General features: G+C 39.6%; 1 protein-coding gene across 1 annotated transcript in view; it reads left to right on the top strand.

The window, feature by feature from the left end:
• The window catches only part of Ophn1 (oligophrenin 1), a 348509-nt gene that overhangs the window by 221758 nt on the left and 108984 nt on the right, over nt 1-17767 (top strand). Inside the window, exons 12-15 of the mRNA XM_031365408.1 lie at nt 3710-3788; nt 8273-8306; nt 8815-8877; nt 10266-10340. Of these exons, the coding sequence (XP_031221268.1) occupies nt 3710-3788; nt 8273-8306; nt 8815-8877; nt 10266-10340 (251 nt within the window). The remainder of the gene's footprint in view (nt 1-3709; nt 3789-8272; nt 8307-8814; nt 8878-10265; nt 10341-17767) is intronic.

Below are 17767 nucleotides of genomic sequence, written 5' to 3'. Positions count from 1 at the left end.
AGAAAATGGCGAATCCTGCCCGGGTCTCTGGCCTAAGGCGCCTCCAGGCTGGCTGCTCCAGTCTCAGAGCCTCACCTGAGAGAAAATGGTGGATGCTGCCTGGGTCTCTGGCTTAATGTGCTCTCTGGAGGTAGGCCCTCCACTTGCAGGGCCATCCATTATTTCTATATACTAGGCACCGAGTAATAGAGAAGAATTTAGCAAAATGATTAAATTACTAGAAAGGACCTTAATCAAGAAGTTCTAATATCAGAGAAAAAATCATTAGGGACTGAGATCAACAAGACCAGATAGACTAAGAGTTTAGAACATTTTCCCTATTATTTGCCTTATTTAAAAATTGGGGTATTTTTGGACCCTTATAATTTTGTTTTTTGGGGTCTCTGTGATGTCTTCCTTAAAAAAAAAAAGTAGATGATTCTCATCCAAAGGACTGTGATAGTAAATGATGTTATGAGTAACCATGTGACTGGCACTCATTTTCCTAATAACATCATGCCCTGTAGGATAAGAAAAAGATCTGTGGGCTTTGATTCCTGTGTGAACCTGTCGCATCTCTGGTTCCGCAGCATCAAGGTGCTTAAAAGTGATGAAATGTTCCATGTCGGATTCCATGTTGATTCCTTTTTTAGCTTAAAATTGCCAGCTGCCTGTAAATAATATCCTCAACTCAAAGCAACTTGCAAATAGTTTGGCTCTGGATGAAACACTGGGTGATTTTATTTATTTATATTTCTTACACAGTGTGCTGCTATGCTTGGCTCTTTGTAGGTGTTAAGTTTGGTGTTAATTTTTAGATACGTTCTTTTCTCTTCCAGAATTCCGAGGAATATTTACAGTAGAACCCAGGAACTAAAGTTATGATTCACCTTGTGAATACTTACCATATGATTTGCATGTTAAAAACCATTGGCTTACTCAACCCTTTTAAAAGTGCGAACACCAAGATTCAAATACATGAGCTGTCTCTGCTGCAAGACAGAGCCCTGAGCTGTGGGCTCCCACAGTCATTGCCTTTGTTATGTTATTCCATTATTGATCAGGATAGACTACTTAATAGCGTCATGCACAGATGCTAAGTAACACCCCCTTCACGTGGGACCTTGTCAGATTGTGGCAGCTACTTCCCTCACTTGTCCATCTGATCTTAGAGTCAGGTTTCCCAGCAGGGATTATACACATTCACTCACATTCTCTGGAGTGCCAAGCAGTGGTCTCTTACTCCCTTTTATTTTCTAGTTCAGGAAGGTAGAATAGCATTAAAATAATTATGTTCATACCAATATTTGAAATCATAGGCTTGTATCACACAAGAGTGCTATTGCTTTCCAAGTGTCTCCTGACTGTCAGGACCTGTTCTCAGCCCTTTAAATGAACTTTAGTCTTCACCTCATACAGTTTGCTATTACCTGAAGTTCACAAAAAAGAAGGATAAGGAGGCAAGAGAGAAGTTAACCAATTTGAATAACACAGCTATTAAACGGTGGAGCCAGGCCAGGTTCAAGCCCAAGGCCAGGTGTTTGAATCTCTAAGGAAAGCTGCATTCTTAACCAGTGCACTCTACTTAATAGATGTCATCCATTGCCTATTGGTTCCAAATGGGCAAGCGGAAATTCCAGGAGGGTAAACAGTTCATCTAAGGGTATAATGGATCCTATGTGAAGGACTCTGAACTAGTTCTTAGTTATTTTTCCAGTCTCTAGTCCTTAATATTCTTTGAACTTGACTATCTGTAACACTAAAGAGTCTCTGAATGCTTCCCTGAGAGTCAGACATTTATTCCTCTAACTTCTGAAATCAGAAGTGAGCTGACAGGTGAGGCATCTAGGTTTGGTGAATGGCTTTACTCATCAAACTGCCTTTTTACTTTCGTGGCTATTTTTCATTTGCCTGCTCTCCCTCCTTTTGGCTTTGTGATTTGGCTGATAGCTGTCTTTATAGAGGGCCCTAGGCTTTTCAGTCCTGCAAGGCATATTCTAAAGGATGAGGTTCGTAGAGAAAGTTAAATAGGAAAGAGTTTCATTTTGAGAGCCAAGTGCTGACTTTTGGTTAATTCTCTTAAAGAGCATGTAGCTTGCCAGGTAAGGGGTATGCTAGGAATTCCCTGATGTTAGCACTGGGAAGTAATTCCCAGAGTGTGTGTTCCAGTACATTTAGAGGCGAGGAAGTGACAGTGCAGAGACAAAGTGATTCAAGCCAGCATCTTTGAATGTTCTTGTTATTGCTCTTCCATCCTGCAACTCCGAGTGAGGTTGCATGGTGTAGAAAGGTGAGAGGCAAGCTTCTCACAATGATATGGCTGGCTGGAGACTATACCAAAACTTCATGCCTGCAGAAATCTGCTCAACACCAAATGTCCTGTTTGGTTCTAAAGGTCTAGATAAATTAGAATAGGCATATCAATCTTCAGTGTCTCTGGATAAAAACAGTGTCTTCATCCAGTTTGCTGTTTTAATGCCTGAGAATGGGTTATTCATAAGCAACAGAAATTTATTTCTTAGGGCTCTGATTTTGGGAGTCCAAGATCAGTGTGCTAGCAGGTTTGGAGTCTGAGAATCTTTGTCTCCAAGATAGTGTTTTGCCTTTTCCATCATCCTCCAGAGAGAATATGTTCCTTGTTCTCACATGGAAGAAGGGAGAGAAGGGAATGGACTTTCCACTTCCAACATTTTATAAAGGTGCTGTGTCACTTCCTGAAGACTCAACATATTATTCTCACATCGGCAATTACATTTCAATACAAGGGCATTTGGGAGCATATGTGAGGGTGCTTGTTTATATTTTCAAACCATAACAGAATGCCAAAAAGTAAATACAATCAAACAGAGTTTAGAGCAATGGCCATAGACAAGAGGCCATATAGTATAGTGGTTAAGGGGGTTTTTGGAGGGTAAATGAGGAAGGGGGATAAAAATTGAAATGTAAATAAAGAAAATATCTAATAATAATAATAAACAAAAAAGAAATAAAAACAAAACAAAAAAATTATTTCACTTCAAAGGTGGCTTTCCTCTTTTAAAGGAATTGCTAAACATGAATATTATGTTAATTCATATAATCTCTTATTTAACAAGTCTCTTGATTAAATGCTTTCATAGTCAAAGAGAAACAGCATAATTATGTATTCTGAATACCTTTTCTTATAACAGCATATGTTTGTGATTTTGAGAGAAATTTTGTTTTAAATTTTTTATTAGATATTTTCTTTATTTACATTATGTTCTCCCCATTCCTGATTTCCCCTCTGAAAAAAACCTATTCCTTTCCCAATTCCCCTGCTCACCAACCCACCCACTCCAGCTTCCTGGCCCTGGCATTTCCCTCTTCCTGGGACATAGAACCTTCACAGGACCAAGGGTCTCTCCTACCATTGATGACCGACTTGACCATCCTCTGCTATACACATGCTGCTGGAGCCATGAATTCCCTCATGAGTACTCTTTGGTTGGAGTTTTAGTCCCTGGGAGCTCTGGAGAGAACATTATTTTTATTGATGGGAAAATAAAAGCCATTAAGAGATTAAGTATAAAAAAGAATCTTGTTTTTGAAGTATATTACATACATGTATGAGAATGTTCCAATATAAACCATCATTTTGCATAATGAATATCCATTAATTGAAACTATATGTTAAAAAAATGAAAAAGCACAAGATACCATTCTCTGAGGTTGAATGGTCTGACTTCAACTTGTTATTTTTCCAACGCAGACCAGGAACCATCACTCTGCAGGCGCCTTCAGAAGCCAATCGAAGGCTGTGGATGGAAGCCATGGATGGGAAAGAACCTGTAAGTGATGTCAGACACTGGAGGAGGGGTGAGAAGGGTGCCGCGGGAACCTCAGCAGAATAGGTCAGTGTCTGAGTGCCCTCTAGCGGTGGCAATGGGGAAGTTGTCATAGGTTCTTCAGCAGATTCTGAATCTTAGAGCTGGAAGGAATTGTCACTTTCTCAACTCTTGTTTTAACCCAACCTGAGTTCCAGGCATGAGGGACTTCTGTAGGACTTTTATAGGATATCCTCAAGAGGAGGTTCTAAAGCTACCTGCTGCAATATTTGACTCCGTAGCTCTTCGTACTAGTTTTTAAGAATAAAAACTAACTGGGCAGTGGTGGTGCACACCTTTAATCCTAGCACTTGGGAGGCAGAAGCAGGCAGATTTCTGAGTTCGAGGCCAGCCTGGTCTACAGAGTGAGTTCCAGGACAGCCAGGGCTATACAGAAAAACCCGTCTCGAAAAACAAACAAGCAAACAAACAAAAAGAATGAAAACTTTCATTCTTTTCTATTCTATTCTTTTTTATTCTATGAAAAAGGAATGAATCCTTTTTCATAGTATAAAATTGATTTGTCCATAGAGAAGGGTGGGAAAATCAATGTCATAGATGTAAGTAAGCCGCCATTTAGCTTTGCTTTCAAAATGATTTTTCTATTTTTCTTACCCCTGCCCCCAAACTCAGCTTGTTCTTTTTCTTAGGAGAGGTGATAAGAGTCGCTGTCTTTCACCGTTGAGGCAGATAGAGAGGGAAAAAAAACTTTTAGAAGAGTCAGAATTAGTTCTACATTTAAAAGAAAGCAGAACTCATTGGAAAGCATGGTCTTTTCAATATATTTTGGTGGCATGCAATATATACTTTGTGGTGTTGGACCTACAAACGCCTGGTCCTGGTTTTGCTGTTATATGGCAATGCCTTAAGCAAGTTAGTTTGCTGTCTTTTGCTCAGTCTCTTCTTCTCATTGAAATGGTTTTTAATGATTTCTATTTTATGTACCTTTCAGGATTACTTTGAACAACCAGGTGAAAACCACCCTACATATGCCAGAGTGCTGTATTAGTTTGGGGTCCTCTTCTCTGGTTTGATAGACCACTACAGTCTTTGAATACAGCATCACCTCCTGGCTCTCTTCAAGTGAAAACCTAGTCTGTGGGGAAACATATTTTTTTTTCCTCTGTGTCCTCTGTTCTCTGTGGAGTAAAGAGGCATAATCAGCGCTTGTGAGATCCATGGCTTAGTGGGTAAAGGTGCTTGCCATCAAGCTTGGGGCCTCATGAGTCCAATTACCTAGAATCAACATGGTGGAAGGAGGGAACTGACTCTCACAAGTTGCCCTTTGACCTTCACATGCGTTGTGACATGCATGCCCCATCCCCTACCACAAATCAAAATATAAGTGAAAGAAATTAAGAGTGTAGAAACCAGCTCTGAGATTGTATCCGTGGCTGCTAGAAGTGGAGTGAGGTGTACTTCCTGGCAACTTGAAGCTTGGCCCTTGGCATGCCTGTGGTGTTTCTCTCAGAGGATGATAGGAGCAAGGCATTTCTATGTCCATCCCTCTCCTCCACTCGGTTTCCCTTTAGCTTCTTGAATATCAGAAGTTACTAGAGGCTAATTGTGGAGACCGATGCTAAAATATAGATCCTCTGAACATGCAGACTCCCCAGCTTGGCTGTGGCTGACTCCACAGAGCTCTTGTTTTTAAAAGTCACAGCAAATGCTGCTCAATGAAGAAATACCTCTCCCTGAAGTAATTATGAGGACCCTACATTGGCAGCACTTTTCTTTTGAAAAGGAGAGACTGGGCTTGCTTCTTCCAGCCTCACCCAGCATTACTGTTTTATTAAACAGAAAAACACTGATCATATAAGCCATGTGTATGCCTTTACTTCAAGTGTATCAATTAGCCATTTTACTATTAATGTGTACTATTTTGTGTTTTGTTGGCTCTTCTTTTTCCAGTGTCTTAAGTTGCCTCATTAAGTTATTCAAAATTTATCTGATTTTTTTTTTGAGACAGGGTTTCTCTGTGTAGCCTTGGCTGTCCTGGAACTCACTCTGTAGACCAGGCTGGCCTCGAACTCAGAGCTCAGAAATCTGCCTGCCTCTGCCTCCAAGTGCTGGGATTAAAGGCGTATGCCCACCACCCAGCTATCTGATTTTTTTAAGTGCAAACATTTAGTTGGGGCTGGCTTACAGTTTCCAAGGTTTGGTTCATTTTCATTCTAGCAAGAAGCATGGTTGGTATACAGCCAAACATAATGCTGAAGAAGGAGCTGAGAGGTCTGTATCTTGATTTACAGGAGCCAGGAAGAGACTGTCTTCTTGGGAGCAAGTAGGCAGGTCTCTTAAGCATGGGGTGCACTTTCCCCAACATAGCCACAATTCCTGATAGTGCTACTCCCTGGGCCAAATATGTTCAGTCTAGCACATTCCACTCACTGGCTCCCATATGATGTTCAAACCCATGAATGTATGGGGACCACATAGTGCAAAATACATGAGTTCCAACATCAAAATCCACATCATTTATAGCAGTCTCAAAAATGGTAAAAATCCAGAGTTCATCATCCAATCATCTAAATGTCATCCCCCATATTTTCAAAAACAAATAGAATATCATATATGTCCAAATTCACAGGATATACTTCACCAGTACTAAAGGTCATTGTGAGGAAATAATCGACCTAAACAAGACCAAAATCCAGTTGGGCAATCTCCAAACTGCATGTCCATGTCTGATGTCAGAGCATTGTTCTGATCTCTAACTCCTTTCTGTTTTGTTCACTAGAGCACACTTCTTTCTCTTTGTGTGGTTTTATTCCCTGAGAGCAGTTTATCTGAGCAGATATACCACAGCTCTGGCATCTCGAAATCTTGAGTTCTCCATGATAACTTCAGTATTACAGGTTCTTGTTCCAGTATCTAGGATCCACACATAATCTTCTGTGCTCCTCAAAAGAAATTGTGTCACTTTTCCAACTCTTCTCTCTATAGCACTCTAGGTTCTCGTTGACTCTACTCTACTGCTGCTGCTAATTCTCGATGCTCATCCAATGGACTGACATCTTCAATAAACAGGGTTCTGCTGCAAGGAGGCTTCACAGCTTTCCTCTCATACACTCCTTTCATGGTGCCAAGTCTTAGATGTTCTGTCTGACACCTTTATGCCTTCAAAACCAATACCACCTGGGTGATTCTCACACATGACCAAGTCCAGGTGCACCATAAGGTACAACCTTGGCTATCTCTGTAACACAAGTTCTTTGTCCTCTCATGTCTCGGTTTCAGAGATTCCCTGAGGTCCACTCATAGCACTCAACAGCAGAGCTCAGAGCAGAACATGGAGCACTACTCAGCCACAGCAAACTTGCAGCAATTTATCTGATTTTTAATGTAGCTGATCAGAGCTATAAACTTTTACTTTAGGACTGTCTAAGTGTATCCCATGTTTTGATGTATTGTATTTTAATTTTTATTAAATTTTAGGAAACTTCTGATTTTCTTTTTTTTTTCTTCATTGATGGATTCATCATTAAATAGTTGTTTAATCTCCATGGACTTGCATATTTTGTTATTTCTCTTGCTGTTGATTCTTATTGTTTCTGAGTGAACATTTCTTTGTATCCTAGTATGTGATCCATTTCAAAGTGAATTCAATGGGTTAAGTATGTATGTATAGTGTGTAGAGTTTAAATGGAGTGTTCTGTAAATTTTTGTTGGGCCTATTTATCTATGATGCCATTTAATTCAGTGTTTCTGTGTTGCTTTTTGTTTTGTTTTGGTCCAATTGATCGGCATAATGGTGAGAGTAAGGTATTGAGATTTTTCAATATTAAACTGTGTCTGTGTTAATCTGTGATTTTTTTTTACCTAATGGCATTTGTTTTATGAACTAGGATCTGTCAGTGTTCTGTATGTAATGTGTTTATGTTTAGAATGATATCAATTAACCATTTTACTATTAATGCCCATTTCCTGGAGTGTCCTTAAGAAGACCACTTCCTTGTTTAAAATGTCTTCTCACTCTACCATAAAAATCCTTCCCTATTGGACATCAATGGAAGGAGAGGCCCTTGGTCCTGTGAAGGCTTGATGCCCCAGTGTAGGGGAATGCCAGGACAGGGAAGCAGGAGCGGGAGGGGATAGGGGGGTTCAGAGGGGAAACCAGGAACAGCGATAACATTTGAAATGTAAAGAAAGAAAATATCTAATAAAAAAAATCCTGCTGTAAGCTTTACCTAAATAATGTCTAAGGTGAGTCATCTGTAGCTTCAGCTGTGTGAACTACGTGAATATCCAGTACAACTTTCAGGGATTGTGTTTTCTAGGAATTGGTGTAAAGAGAACTCTGTTTTACCTCTTTTTCATTGTTGTTACAGGTCTAGCATCTCTAATGATTTTGATAACCAATCTAGGGAATGAAACTGAATCTTATTTATCCTACTTAACTGTAGTGAGTCACAATAACCTAGTCTTTTTTGGTTTCTCTTTTGTAGATCTACCACACTCCTATAACAAAACAGGAAGAAAGTAAGTAATTCCAATTTTTCCTCTACGGACATTATATGCTCAAAGCTGTCCCATTGACAGTAAACGCTGGTATTGATTACATACACCATTCAAGCAACGCTGTGTAAAATGAAACCTAGCCCTGATTTGAAATTACATATTGATTGAACTAGGGAAATTACTCCATTGGAACTTATGATGTGAATGCTACTGTTGATCCAGAGAAATATATTATTTCCTTCTTGTTCTAGACGGATGATCAAAATTCTGTGGATTTCCACAGTAGCATTTCCTACTTGGCATTGCTCATGTTTAGGGTAGACGTGATATAAAGGGCTAAGCAGAAGTACTTTGTGTTGTAACAGTCTAAACCTACCTTGAGCACCATCATTCAGTCTGAGGGTGAAGAGGATATGTACACCTGCCCTCCTGGTTCTCTCACTGAAGTTCCTTCCTGCACTTCTTGAATCTTGGGTAGAAACTGTGTATTATGCGATGAACTAAGTCTACTTTCCTTTACTCCAAACAGTGGAGCTGAATGAAGTGGGGTTCAAGTTTGTTAGGAAGTGCATCAATTTTATTGAGACCAAAGGTAAGATAGAAACCATCACCTTGAAAGTGTTGTATTTGCACTTCGCACACCTCTGCTTTTACCCTAAGGAACCTCCTCTAAAGTAAGAATGGTATTATCTGATGCTCAGCACCCATCTTCAGGATGATAACTTTTTATAAAGCTTATGTTTACTTCTCTAATTGGGGTTTGGGCTCTGGAAAATGGAGTCTAAAAATGAGGCAGACTAAAGTCTCCTGGAATAATCAATTTTATTCAGAGCCCCAGACAATTTATATTCTAAGGGTTAAGAAGAGCCACATGAGGAAAGTGTGCATTTGCAAGAACAAACCACATGTGGAAAATCACCTATTTCCATAGAGGCACATAATCGAATAGCAGTACCCAGTTGCAGTGAATGATCTGAAGTAAACTCACTCCTATCCACTACAGCTGGAAGGGGCACAAAGACACCTTCTGAGAACATTTCCATATTTTTGAAGAAACAGAGGTCACAGGACTCTTTACTTGTTTTCTTGGAATTTTCTCACAAGCACTCAGAATTTCCCCTTGCACAAGTCCATTCTTGGACTGTGTTCTGATAGCTTGTACACTGGACATAATTTTTAAGATTTCAGCCAGTTCTAAACTGGCTTCCATCACAGTGTTCCTTGTCCAACTATAGATGCATAATTTGTGGCTTTCACTTTTAGAGAGCAAAGCCTTGCAAGGGCTTAGAATGCATTTTGAATTAGCACCTACTGTTCCTCGAGCAGTTTAGTGATGGTCCCATCTCAAACGACCAAGATCTCATCTTCTACCACATATCATTTTAACATCAATTTAAAAATTGATGGGTTCCAATCTAAACTCAGGGACATAGAGAATTAGCACACTTCTCCACTGACTGTTAAATGACTTTGTTTCTTTCTGAGGCTATTTAGACCTCACCTGGCTGTGGTGTGTGAATCATTATGTTTTCTTTGAAGCATTGCATCAGCCTTTCTCAGTGGGAAAGTTGCCTCTTGCTCCACATTTGCTATACTCTGACCCTCTCTTCTATATCATAGCCCGAGAACAACTGAGGGATTGATATCACTTCCATATATTTCAGTCACCAGCTCCCTTTCAACATGGCAGACTGTCTTTCAGCTACCTGTTGCGACTCATTGAAGTGCATGCTTATTTACTATAGAGTGGGTTCACTTCCCTTGAGATTAACAGAGTGGGGAATCATAACAGATTTTTAGATGCATGATGAGGACTGTAGGATTGTTCTGTAACAGGGAGGGCTGGAGAACTAGAAGAGAGAAGGGAGCCTTTTTGTGTCTGTGAACTAATACCATTATACAAGGGTTTCCTTTTTCTGTTTTGGGGACCTTGAACATTGGGGCTATGCTAATAATGATGACCTGATTTTCCTTTCATAGGGATCAAGACAGAAGGGTTGTACCGCACTGTGGGCAGCAACATCCAGGTTCAGAAGTTGCTCTATGCCTTTTTTGGTAACAAATTTACATTATTTTTTTTAAAATTGGGATTAGTTTATATAGAAACAAATGTGACTGAAAGAGAAAGAACCCATTTCTCCAGAAGATTGAAGAACATTTTAAATTTGAGTTGTGGTCTTGTTCTATTATTGTTCAGGCTAGTCCCAAATGCTTATTCTCAAGGAATCATTCTGCCTTAACCTCCCAAGTAGTACCATACCTGGCCTGTAGAATATTAAGAAATATTTTTAGAGGTGAACCAGACAAATATTTTACACACCTTGAGTCAGAGACCATCTTGCATTGAATAAATGTCTGTCACCACTCATCTTCTCATCCTGTTCATTCCTCAGACCCAAGAAAGCCAGTTCTTCTACTGCCTCTCTGCTCAAACTTCTCTGACTATGATGATTCTGCGCATGTGCACTTGTACCAAGTCCAAGCACACTCTTCAGTCTGCCTTTCTTGCTCCCCCACTTGAACACATTCTCCTTCTGGGAACTATCTCCTTACCTGACCCCATGATTACAATACTCTCCTCATTTCTTTTAGATTTGCATTACTCTTTTATCAGTGATTCTTCCTGGATCTTTTCCTCCCTTCCTACCTTATAACAGTATTTCCCAGAGTTCTATCTTGGGCACTCAATTACTTTTTCCTTTACTGAGTGATATTTATACTGGATATGGGATACAGTTTCTTTTTAAACAGTGGTGTGTGTGTGTGTGTGTGTGTGTGTGTGTGTGTGTGTGTGTGTGTGTGTGTGTGTGTGTGTGTGTGTGTGTGTGTGTGTGTGTGAGTGAGTGTGTGTATGTGTGCATATGTGTGTCTTGTAATCTTTTTTTGGATGCTGTTACGACTTATTTTCATCTAGAGTGTCTTATTTTCATGGAGTCAAAGACCATTGTGGTAGGGTGGTGGTTGTTGGATTTTTTTGGTGATTGTTTTTTGTGGGTTATCTATTCAAATTTCTTTGGAAATTTGTTAGGCTAGACATAAAGTATTCTCTACTGGCTTGTTTAGACCAGCTAGTAAGTTTTGATGTCTCTTGTATCTTCATTCTTGCTGATTAGAACACAGATTTGGGGTTGTGGAGATGGCCCAGTGGGTAAAGCACTTCATGCAAGCATGAAGATCCAAATCTGGTTCCCCAGAACTCAGAGGAGCCAGATAAGGTAGGGAGGATCTATAACACCAGTGCATCTGAGGCAAATCGGTAGTGGAGAAAAGAGAATTCCTGGAAGCTTGTGGACAGTACCTGAGACGGTGGGTGCCCCTACCTCTACATGGGAGCCATGACACTTAAAGTCCTACACTCAGGCATGCACATATGTGTACACAAAGCCAAAAGTACACCTTACGTACATACATATTATGCACACACATTCAAATGACATAGATGTCTCCTTGCTCTGTGAACTCCTGGCATTTTTCAGCATAATGCTCCATCATTTGACTTTCTTTTCTTCTCTTGCCTGGCCTATGGAGTGTCACTCTCGCCTTATTTATTCATGGCTTTGTATTTAGCAGCTGACTCAAGAGGGTCCTTAGGTTTTGGCCACTACTTTGTCTACATAGCTCTTTCTTCTTTGTTACTGTGCTGGGTCTGTTTTTCTTCTTGTGATGTTGGGCATGGAACTCAGTGTATTATGCATTCTTGAAGAATCTTCTTCCACTAAGGCACATCCTCAGGCCGTGTGTTGGAAATTCTGTTTGTTTGTTGGTCTCTTCTGTTGAGCAAGACTTTAGCTTGGGTTCTAACTCAATTTGTTATCCAGGAAGTATTTTTAGATAGCAAGCTATGGTGATAAGGCTTTCCTTTCTGTGTCTATCCCTGTGTCTGCTTTGCCAGCCATAGGCCTGCACTAGCAAGTCTTGTACCAGTTGCCCCACTAGATCTGGGAGTGAAAAATCCCTCTCTGTGTTCAACAGTAGCACTTACGTGCTGAAATCTCAGAATTTCCATTCCTGACATCTATGCATATACTGCCAATTAAACCTACACTTCTCAGCCCTACTTTGGTCCTGGCACACATGAGAGTGTGTGCAGGCAATCATCATTTGTGTCTATATAGCACACTGGGGATAACCAAGGCAATAAGCTGTAAAGTTCAAGGAATCTATATTAGACACTCTGCATAAGCTCATTGTGTAGATGGCCCATAGGTATGTTCATTTTCCACGACTAACATGAAGCTCATGTTTTTTTTTTATCTTCACTGCAAGTCATCTTCCTTTTGTGAGTGATGGGGAGGTATCTGAGAAAGTAATTTTGACAAAGTGTCAGAGAACAAATTGTGTGGAAAGCTAAAGCCTAGATTAAGGGCAGAGTTTTCATGGTTCCTTTAAATAGGACTAAAGGGAATGGAGGATACAAGTAAAATTGAGGTTGTCAATCAAGTGACCTTGACATGGAATTTTCCCTGGTTATCCTGGAAGGATCAGTGCAATCCATAGGTGCTTTAACTTGGGGGAAGGAGTTCAGAAAAACGAGTGTCAGAGAGAGAAAGCACATGGGGATTTGGCCCAATGCTTCTGGAAGAAAGAGAGCTGAAAAAGAAACTGCAAAAGCCAAGGAATAAAGTTTCCTCCCCAGAAGAAATGTAGCACTGCTACAATTCCATGTTAGCTCCATTTACTTATTCTGCTTTTTTAGGAGACCGTTTCCACTTAATTTGTTGACTTTATTCCCATAGGCTTTCATTATAACCATTATTTATGATTTTTTTTCACAGTGCAATGATTGTAAAACTGCTCTAGCCTCAAATCAGTTTGCTTATGTAATCAGCTAAACTGCCTGAAATTATTGGGATGTACAGCAACCATTATACTACGCTTTTATTAGTCCGCTGACCCTAATCATTGCCTCATAAAAATGAAAATGTCATTCTGCTTTATTCTCCATAGAATAGGAAATACATATGTCGCTGGGCAGAGCCTTGCAGTGAGCTTTTCTCTAGCACAGTGTATAAACAAATATTTGCATGTCATACATTTAAAAGAAATGTTGAGGTAAAAATTCTCAATAATGCATAATAGGGACCCTTTTACCCCCTACTGGGTACAAATTTAGATCTGGAAAAAAATGTCAATGCTGATTATTCTATAACAGTTGGTTTCCTGGCAACCAGAACACCACAATGTGGTATATTGTTCTGTAATCTCAGTGTAGGATTGACATTTCATCATAGGGCTCTGTCCTGAAAACTGGACTTGTCCCATGGCTTTCCCCTCTGTTTAAGGACTTAAATCTGTGAAATTGTCTAGCTTAACTATTGGAATAGGAAAAGAAACATGCTTCTTGAGGGTAAGAGAGATTAAATTACATCACTCAGTGGACATGTTTGCTATATCTTGGAGTTACCGGGGGATAGACTAATTTAAAACTTTGCTGTAGTGGAGAATGAATAATTGCTAGTGTAGCTACAGTGAACTTGTAGCTTCAGTCCCTGTAAGGGAGCAGAAGAAACTGGATTCTGATGCCAGTGAATGACGGCAGTGGGAGTAACACGGTGGAAAAACTTGCCAACATGATATATAAAGCCAAAGCATCTACTTTCCTTGCAGCCTCCTCATATCTAGCCTACAGCTAGAAAGTACTACTCTTAGTCAGCATGGATCTTCCCAGTTCAGTTTATGTAACCAAGAAAATCCCTCACAGATGTATCTAAAAGCTTGCCTCTTAGTTGATTCTACATATAGTCAAATTGAAAACAAATGTTAATCTTCACACTAATAATGCCTCAAAAGTCACAAAGCTTATAATACATTGATGACCACAGGATTATCTAGTTGTTGTTCTGTATTCAGATATCTCCCAGATTGTCACATCCATCATGGCTTGGTCTTGGAAACCTGACTGGGGTAATGATATGGAAATGAAGAAATGACAGACAGTGAGTAAATAAGATCCATATATGGAAAAGCTGGGATTGGGCAAGCTGTGCTTTCTCTGATGGAGGATAACTACTATTATGCTGCAAACTGAGAGCTCACTGTTTATTATATGCAGCATTTAGAGGGCCTATAGTGTATAGCACAAGGAGGAGGAGTTAGCTATTGCTGATGGGAGATCTCTGTAGGGGATCAGTCTCAGGTTGTAGTTGGCCACGAGAAGGAAAGTAAGAGAAGGAAGCTGACATTGCTAGTTTTTGCACACATCATCAACACCCTCTGTATGAACAAGAGGGGGGCTTTACTGATTCTGCGAGACTGACCTGGTGAGGGTTTTGCCATTGCCATGAATCCAAAAGATTGGGATCCTGGACATATTTATGCCAACAATACATTCACTCAGAGTTTCACTGGTCCTCATGCTATAATTGTCAGATAACTTTTAAATGAAGTTCCATATAATTTTCAAGTTAAAACAAAGCAAAAATTAGAGAATAACAGATCTTATTTTAATTAATTAATTAGTTAATTAATTAAGTTTACAGCCCAACTGCAGCTTCCCCTACCTTTTCTCCTTCCAGTCCTTACTCCTCATTTGTTTCTATTGAGAAAAGGACAATGGACTGAACCTCTGAGCCTGTAAGCCTGTAAGCTAGCCCCAATTAAATGTTGTTCTTTATAAGAGCTGCCTTGGTCATGGTGTCTGTTCACAGCTGTAAAACTCTAAGACAGATACTCTCCAGCAGATGATGGAGCATCTTGGTTCTAATCCTGTGGATTAAATGAAGAATCCTTTCTGACTGAGATTTAGGTGTCATTCAGAGTTTTTGCTTCTCATATATTAATACTAGTGGTTTGTCATTTATAATCTATTTCCAAGTCTTAATTGCATGTCATTTCAGATCTGAGTAATAGGAATACTGTTTGCAGGGATTCACAATAACTAAAGGTTGTGATGACATGTGAAAGATAATTTGTACACAAGTGTTAATCATAGCCATGTAACAAATAGTTCTAGAAGAGACACATATACAAAAATAATTTCAATATAATATGATTGGTACAATAAGCAATGTGTGGACAGTCCTTCCATAGATATAAACCAGCCTTTGCATATCCGCAAAATAAATTTATTCATTAAAAATTCTCAGTCCCACTGAAGTATGAGTACAATTTTCAGTTGGTTTCATGGTTTAATTAGCCAATATGTTCATTCAGAATGTTGCATTCCATGGGAAGTTATATTTAGAAAAACTATGGAGTATTATAAAGAGATCAAATTCAGATTGGAAGGAAGCATGAAGCTCACAAGTGATAGACTTATCCATAGAACTTCTTTTTAAATTTTTCTTTCTAAACAGGGTGTGGCTACATAGTACAGACTGGTCTTGAGCCTACTATATAGCCCAAACTGACTCTGAACTCACTACTTAGCACAAGATAATCTCAGACCTGCCATCTTCTTGCTTCAGCCTATTGAGTACTGGGATTACAGATGAGTGAAAACACATTTGATTAGCATTAAGAATTAGAATAAATTAATCTGTGTTTTAACCATGTATAAAATATTGATAATCTTGAATCTACTATTTGTGATGTTACAAATCAGACTTAAGTCAGTCTAAATGCTACACAAGTTATGTAACAGTGAGCTATGCTTGTAGCCCCTCTGAACACATTGCTTATTGTACCAATCATATTATATTGAATTATTTTTGTATATGTGTCTCTTCTAGAACTATTTGTTACATGGCTATGATTAACACTTGTGTACAAATTATCTTTCACATGTCATCACAACCTTTAGTTATTGTGAATCCCTGCAAACAGTATTCCTATTACTCAGATCTGAAATGACATGCAATTAAGACTTGGAAATAGATTATAAATGACAAACCACTAGTATTAATATACGAGAAGCAAAAACTCTGAATGACACCTAAATCTCAGTCAGAAAGGATTCTTCATTTAATCCACAGGATTAGAACCAAGATGCTCCATCATCTGCTGGAGAGCATCTGTCTTAGGGTTTTACAGCTGTGAACAGACACCATGACCAAGGCAGCTCTTATAAAGAACAACATTTAATTGGGGCTAGCTTACAGGCTTACAGGCTCAGAGGTTCAATCCATTGTCATTAAGGAGGGAGCATGACTGCATCCAGGCAGGCATGGTTCAGGAGGAACTGCGAGTTCTACATCTTTATCTGAATGCTGCAAGGGGAACATTGTCTTCAGGCAGCTAAGAGGAGGGCTTCAAAGCCCATCCCCAGTGACAGTCTCCAACAAGACCACACTTCCTAATAGTGTCACTTCATTTGGCCAAGTATGTTCAAACCACTACATTCCACTCCCTGGCCTACATAGTCTTGTTCAAACACATGAGTCTGTGGGGGCCATACCTAGCCATAGCATAAGAAAAAATACATTTAGTCCAACTCCCAAAGTCCCCAGAGTCTATAGCAATGTCTGTAGCAACAAAGTCTATAGTTAAAAGTCCAAAATTCAAGGTCTCTTCTGAGACATAGTTTTTGTTATCTTCTTGAACACACATAGTTTTCTTCTGAGGACACATACTTGCCTCTCTCTTGTTTGGACCTAAGTTTAGCTGTGTGGGATCTTGCCCTGAGATCACTATTCCCTTTATCTGTTATCTTCTTGAACACAAGATTCAGCTCCATTTCATGTGGACTCCCTCCACACAGCCAGGACAGTATCGAAAACAAAACAGTGCCATGGGCCCCAGGGCTGTGGCTGCCCACCTGTTGAGTGTAACCTGGTTCCAGTTACATTCAAAAGCTCCACCCCCACAGAGTAACAAGGAAGTCACTGATTGGACTGTTACACTGACGTATTTTAGGGGGGAATGGTTTTTGCCCCAGGTAATATACCTGTTGGGAGAACAAAAGATTTTTATTAAAGAACCAATATGGCTGAGCAGTAAAGTCTCCTGTCTAATTTTTACCCTTCCACGTGGGTAGGTATGTCTGTGGCCACTCTATCCTATTCCCTAACTCTCTCTAGCAGCTGCTCTTCTTTCTAACTCCATTTTTCCAGGTTACCCACTGTTTAATGTTACTGCAGGACAGTAACAATTTCACTTCCTGGTGCCCCTTTATTACTTGAACATTTATATTTTTCTCTTCTCAGCTTGCTCTTTTTCATTAAAACACTTTTCATAAGACTAAACCAGAGAACAAAGTCTCTCCTGGGCTATGTTTTTGAGACTTCCTTTGTTGATGAAATTAATCTCCTTACCTTAGCCTCAGGTAGACTCTTCAGGCAAGGGCAAAAAGCAGCCACATTCTTCACCAAAATACCACAAAACAGTCTCTATGCCATATACTAACATTTTTTCTTCATTGAAACCTCTTGGCTCAGCAGGTCTACAGAGTTCAAATCCCCCTCATCACCATGGTCTTCCATATTCCCACTAGGATGGCTCATTAAGCCCTACTTAAAACATTCCATAGCTACCTAAACCCAAAGTCCCAAAGTCTACATTCTTCCAAACAAAAACATAATCAGTTTTGTAGCAGCAATACCCTC

Source organism: Mastomys coucha, chromosome X, assembly GCF_008632895.1.
Source record: "Mastomys coucha isolate ucsf_1 chromosome X, UCSF_Mcou_1, whole genome shotgun sequence".
Lineage (NCBI taxonomy): Eukaryota > Metazoa > Chordata > Mammalia > Rodentia > Muridae > Mastomys > Mastomys coucha.
This window is presented reverse-complemented; position numbering and strand designations above follow the sequence as displayed.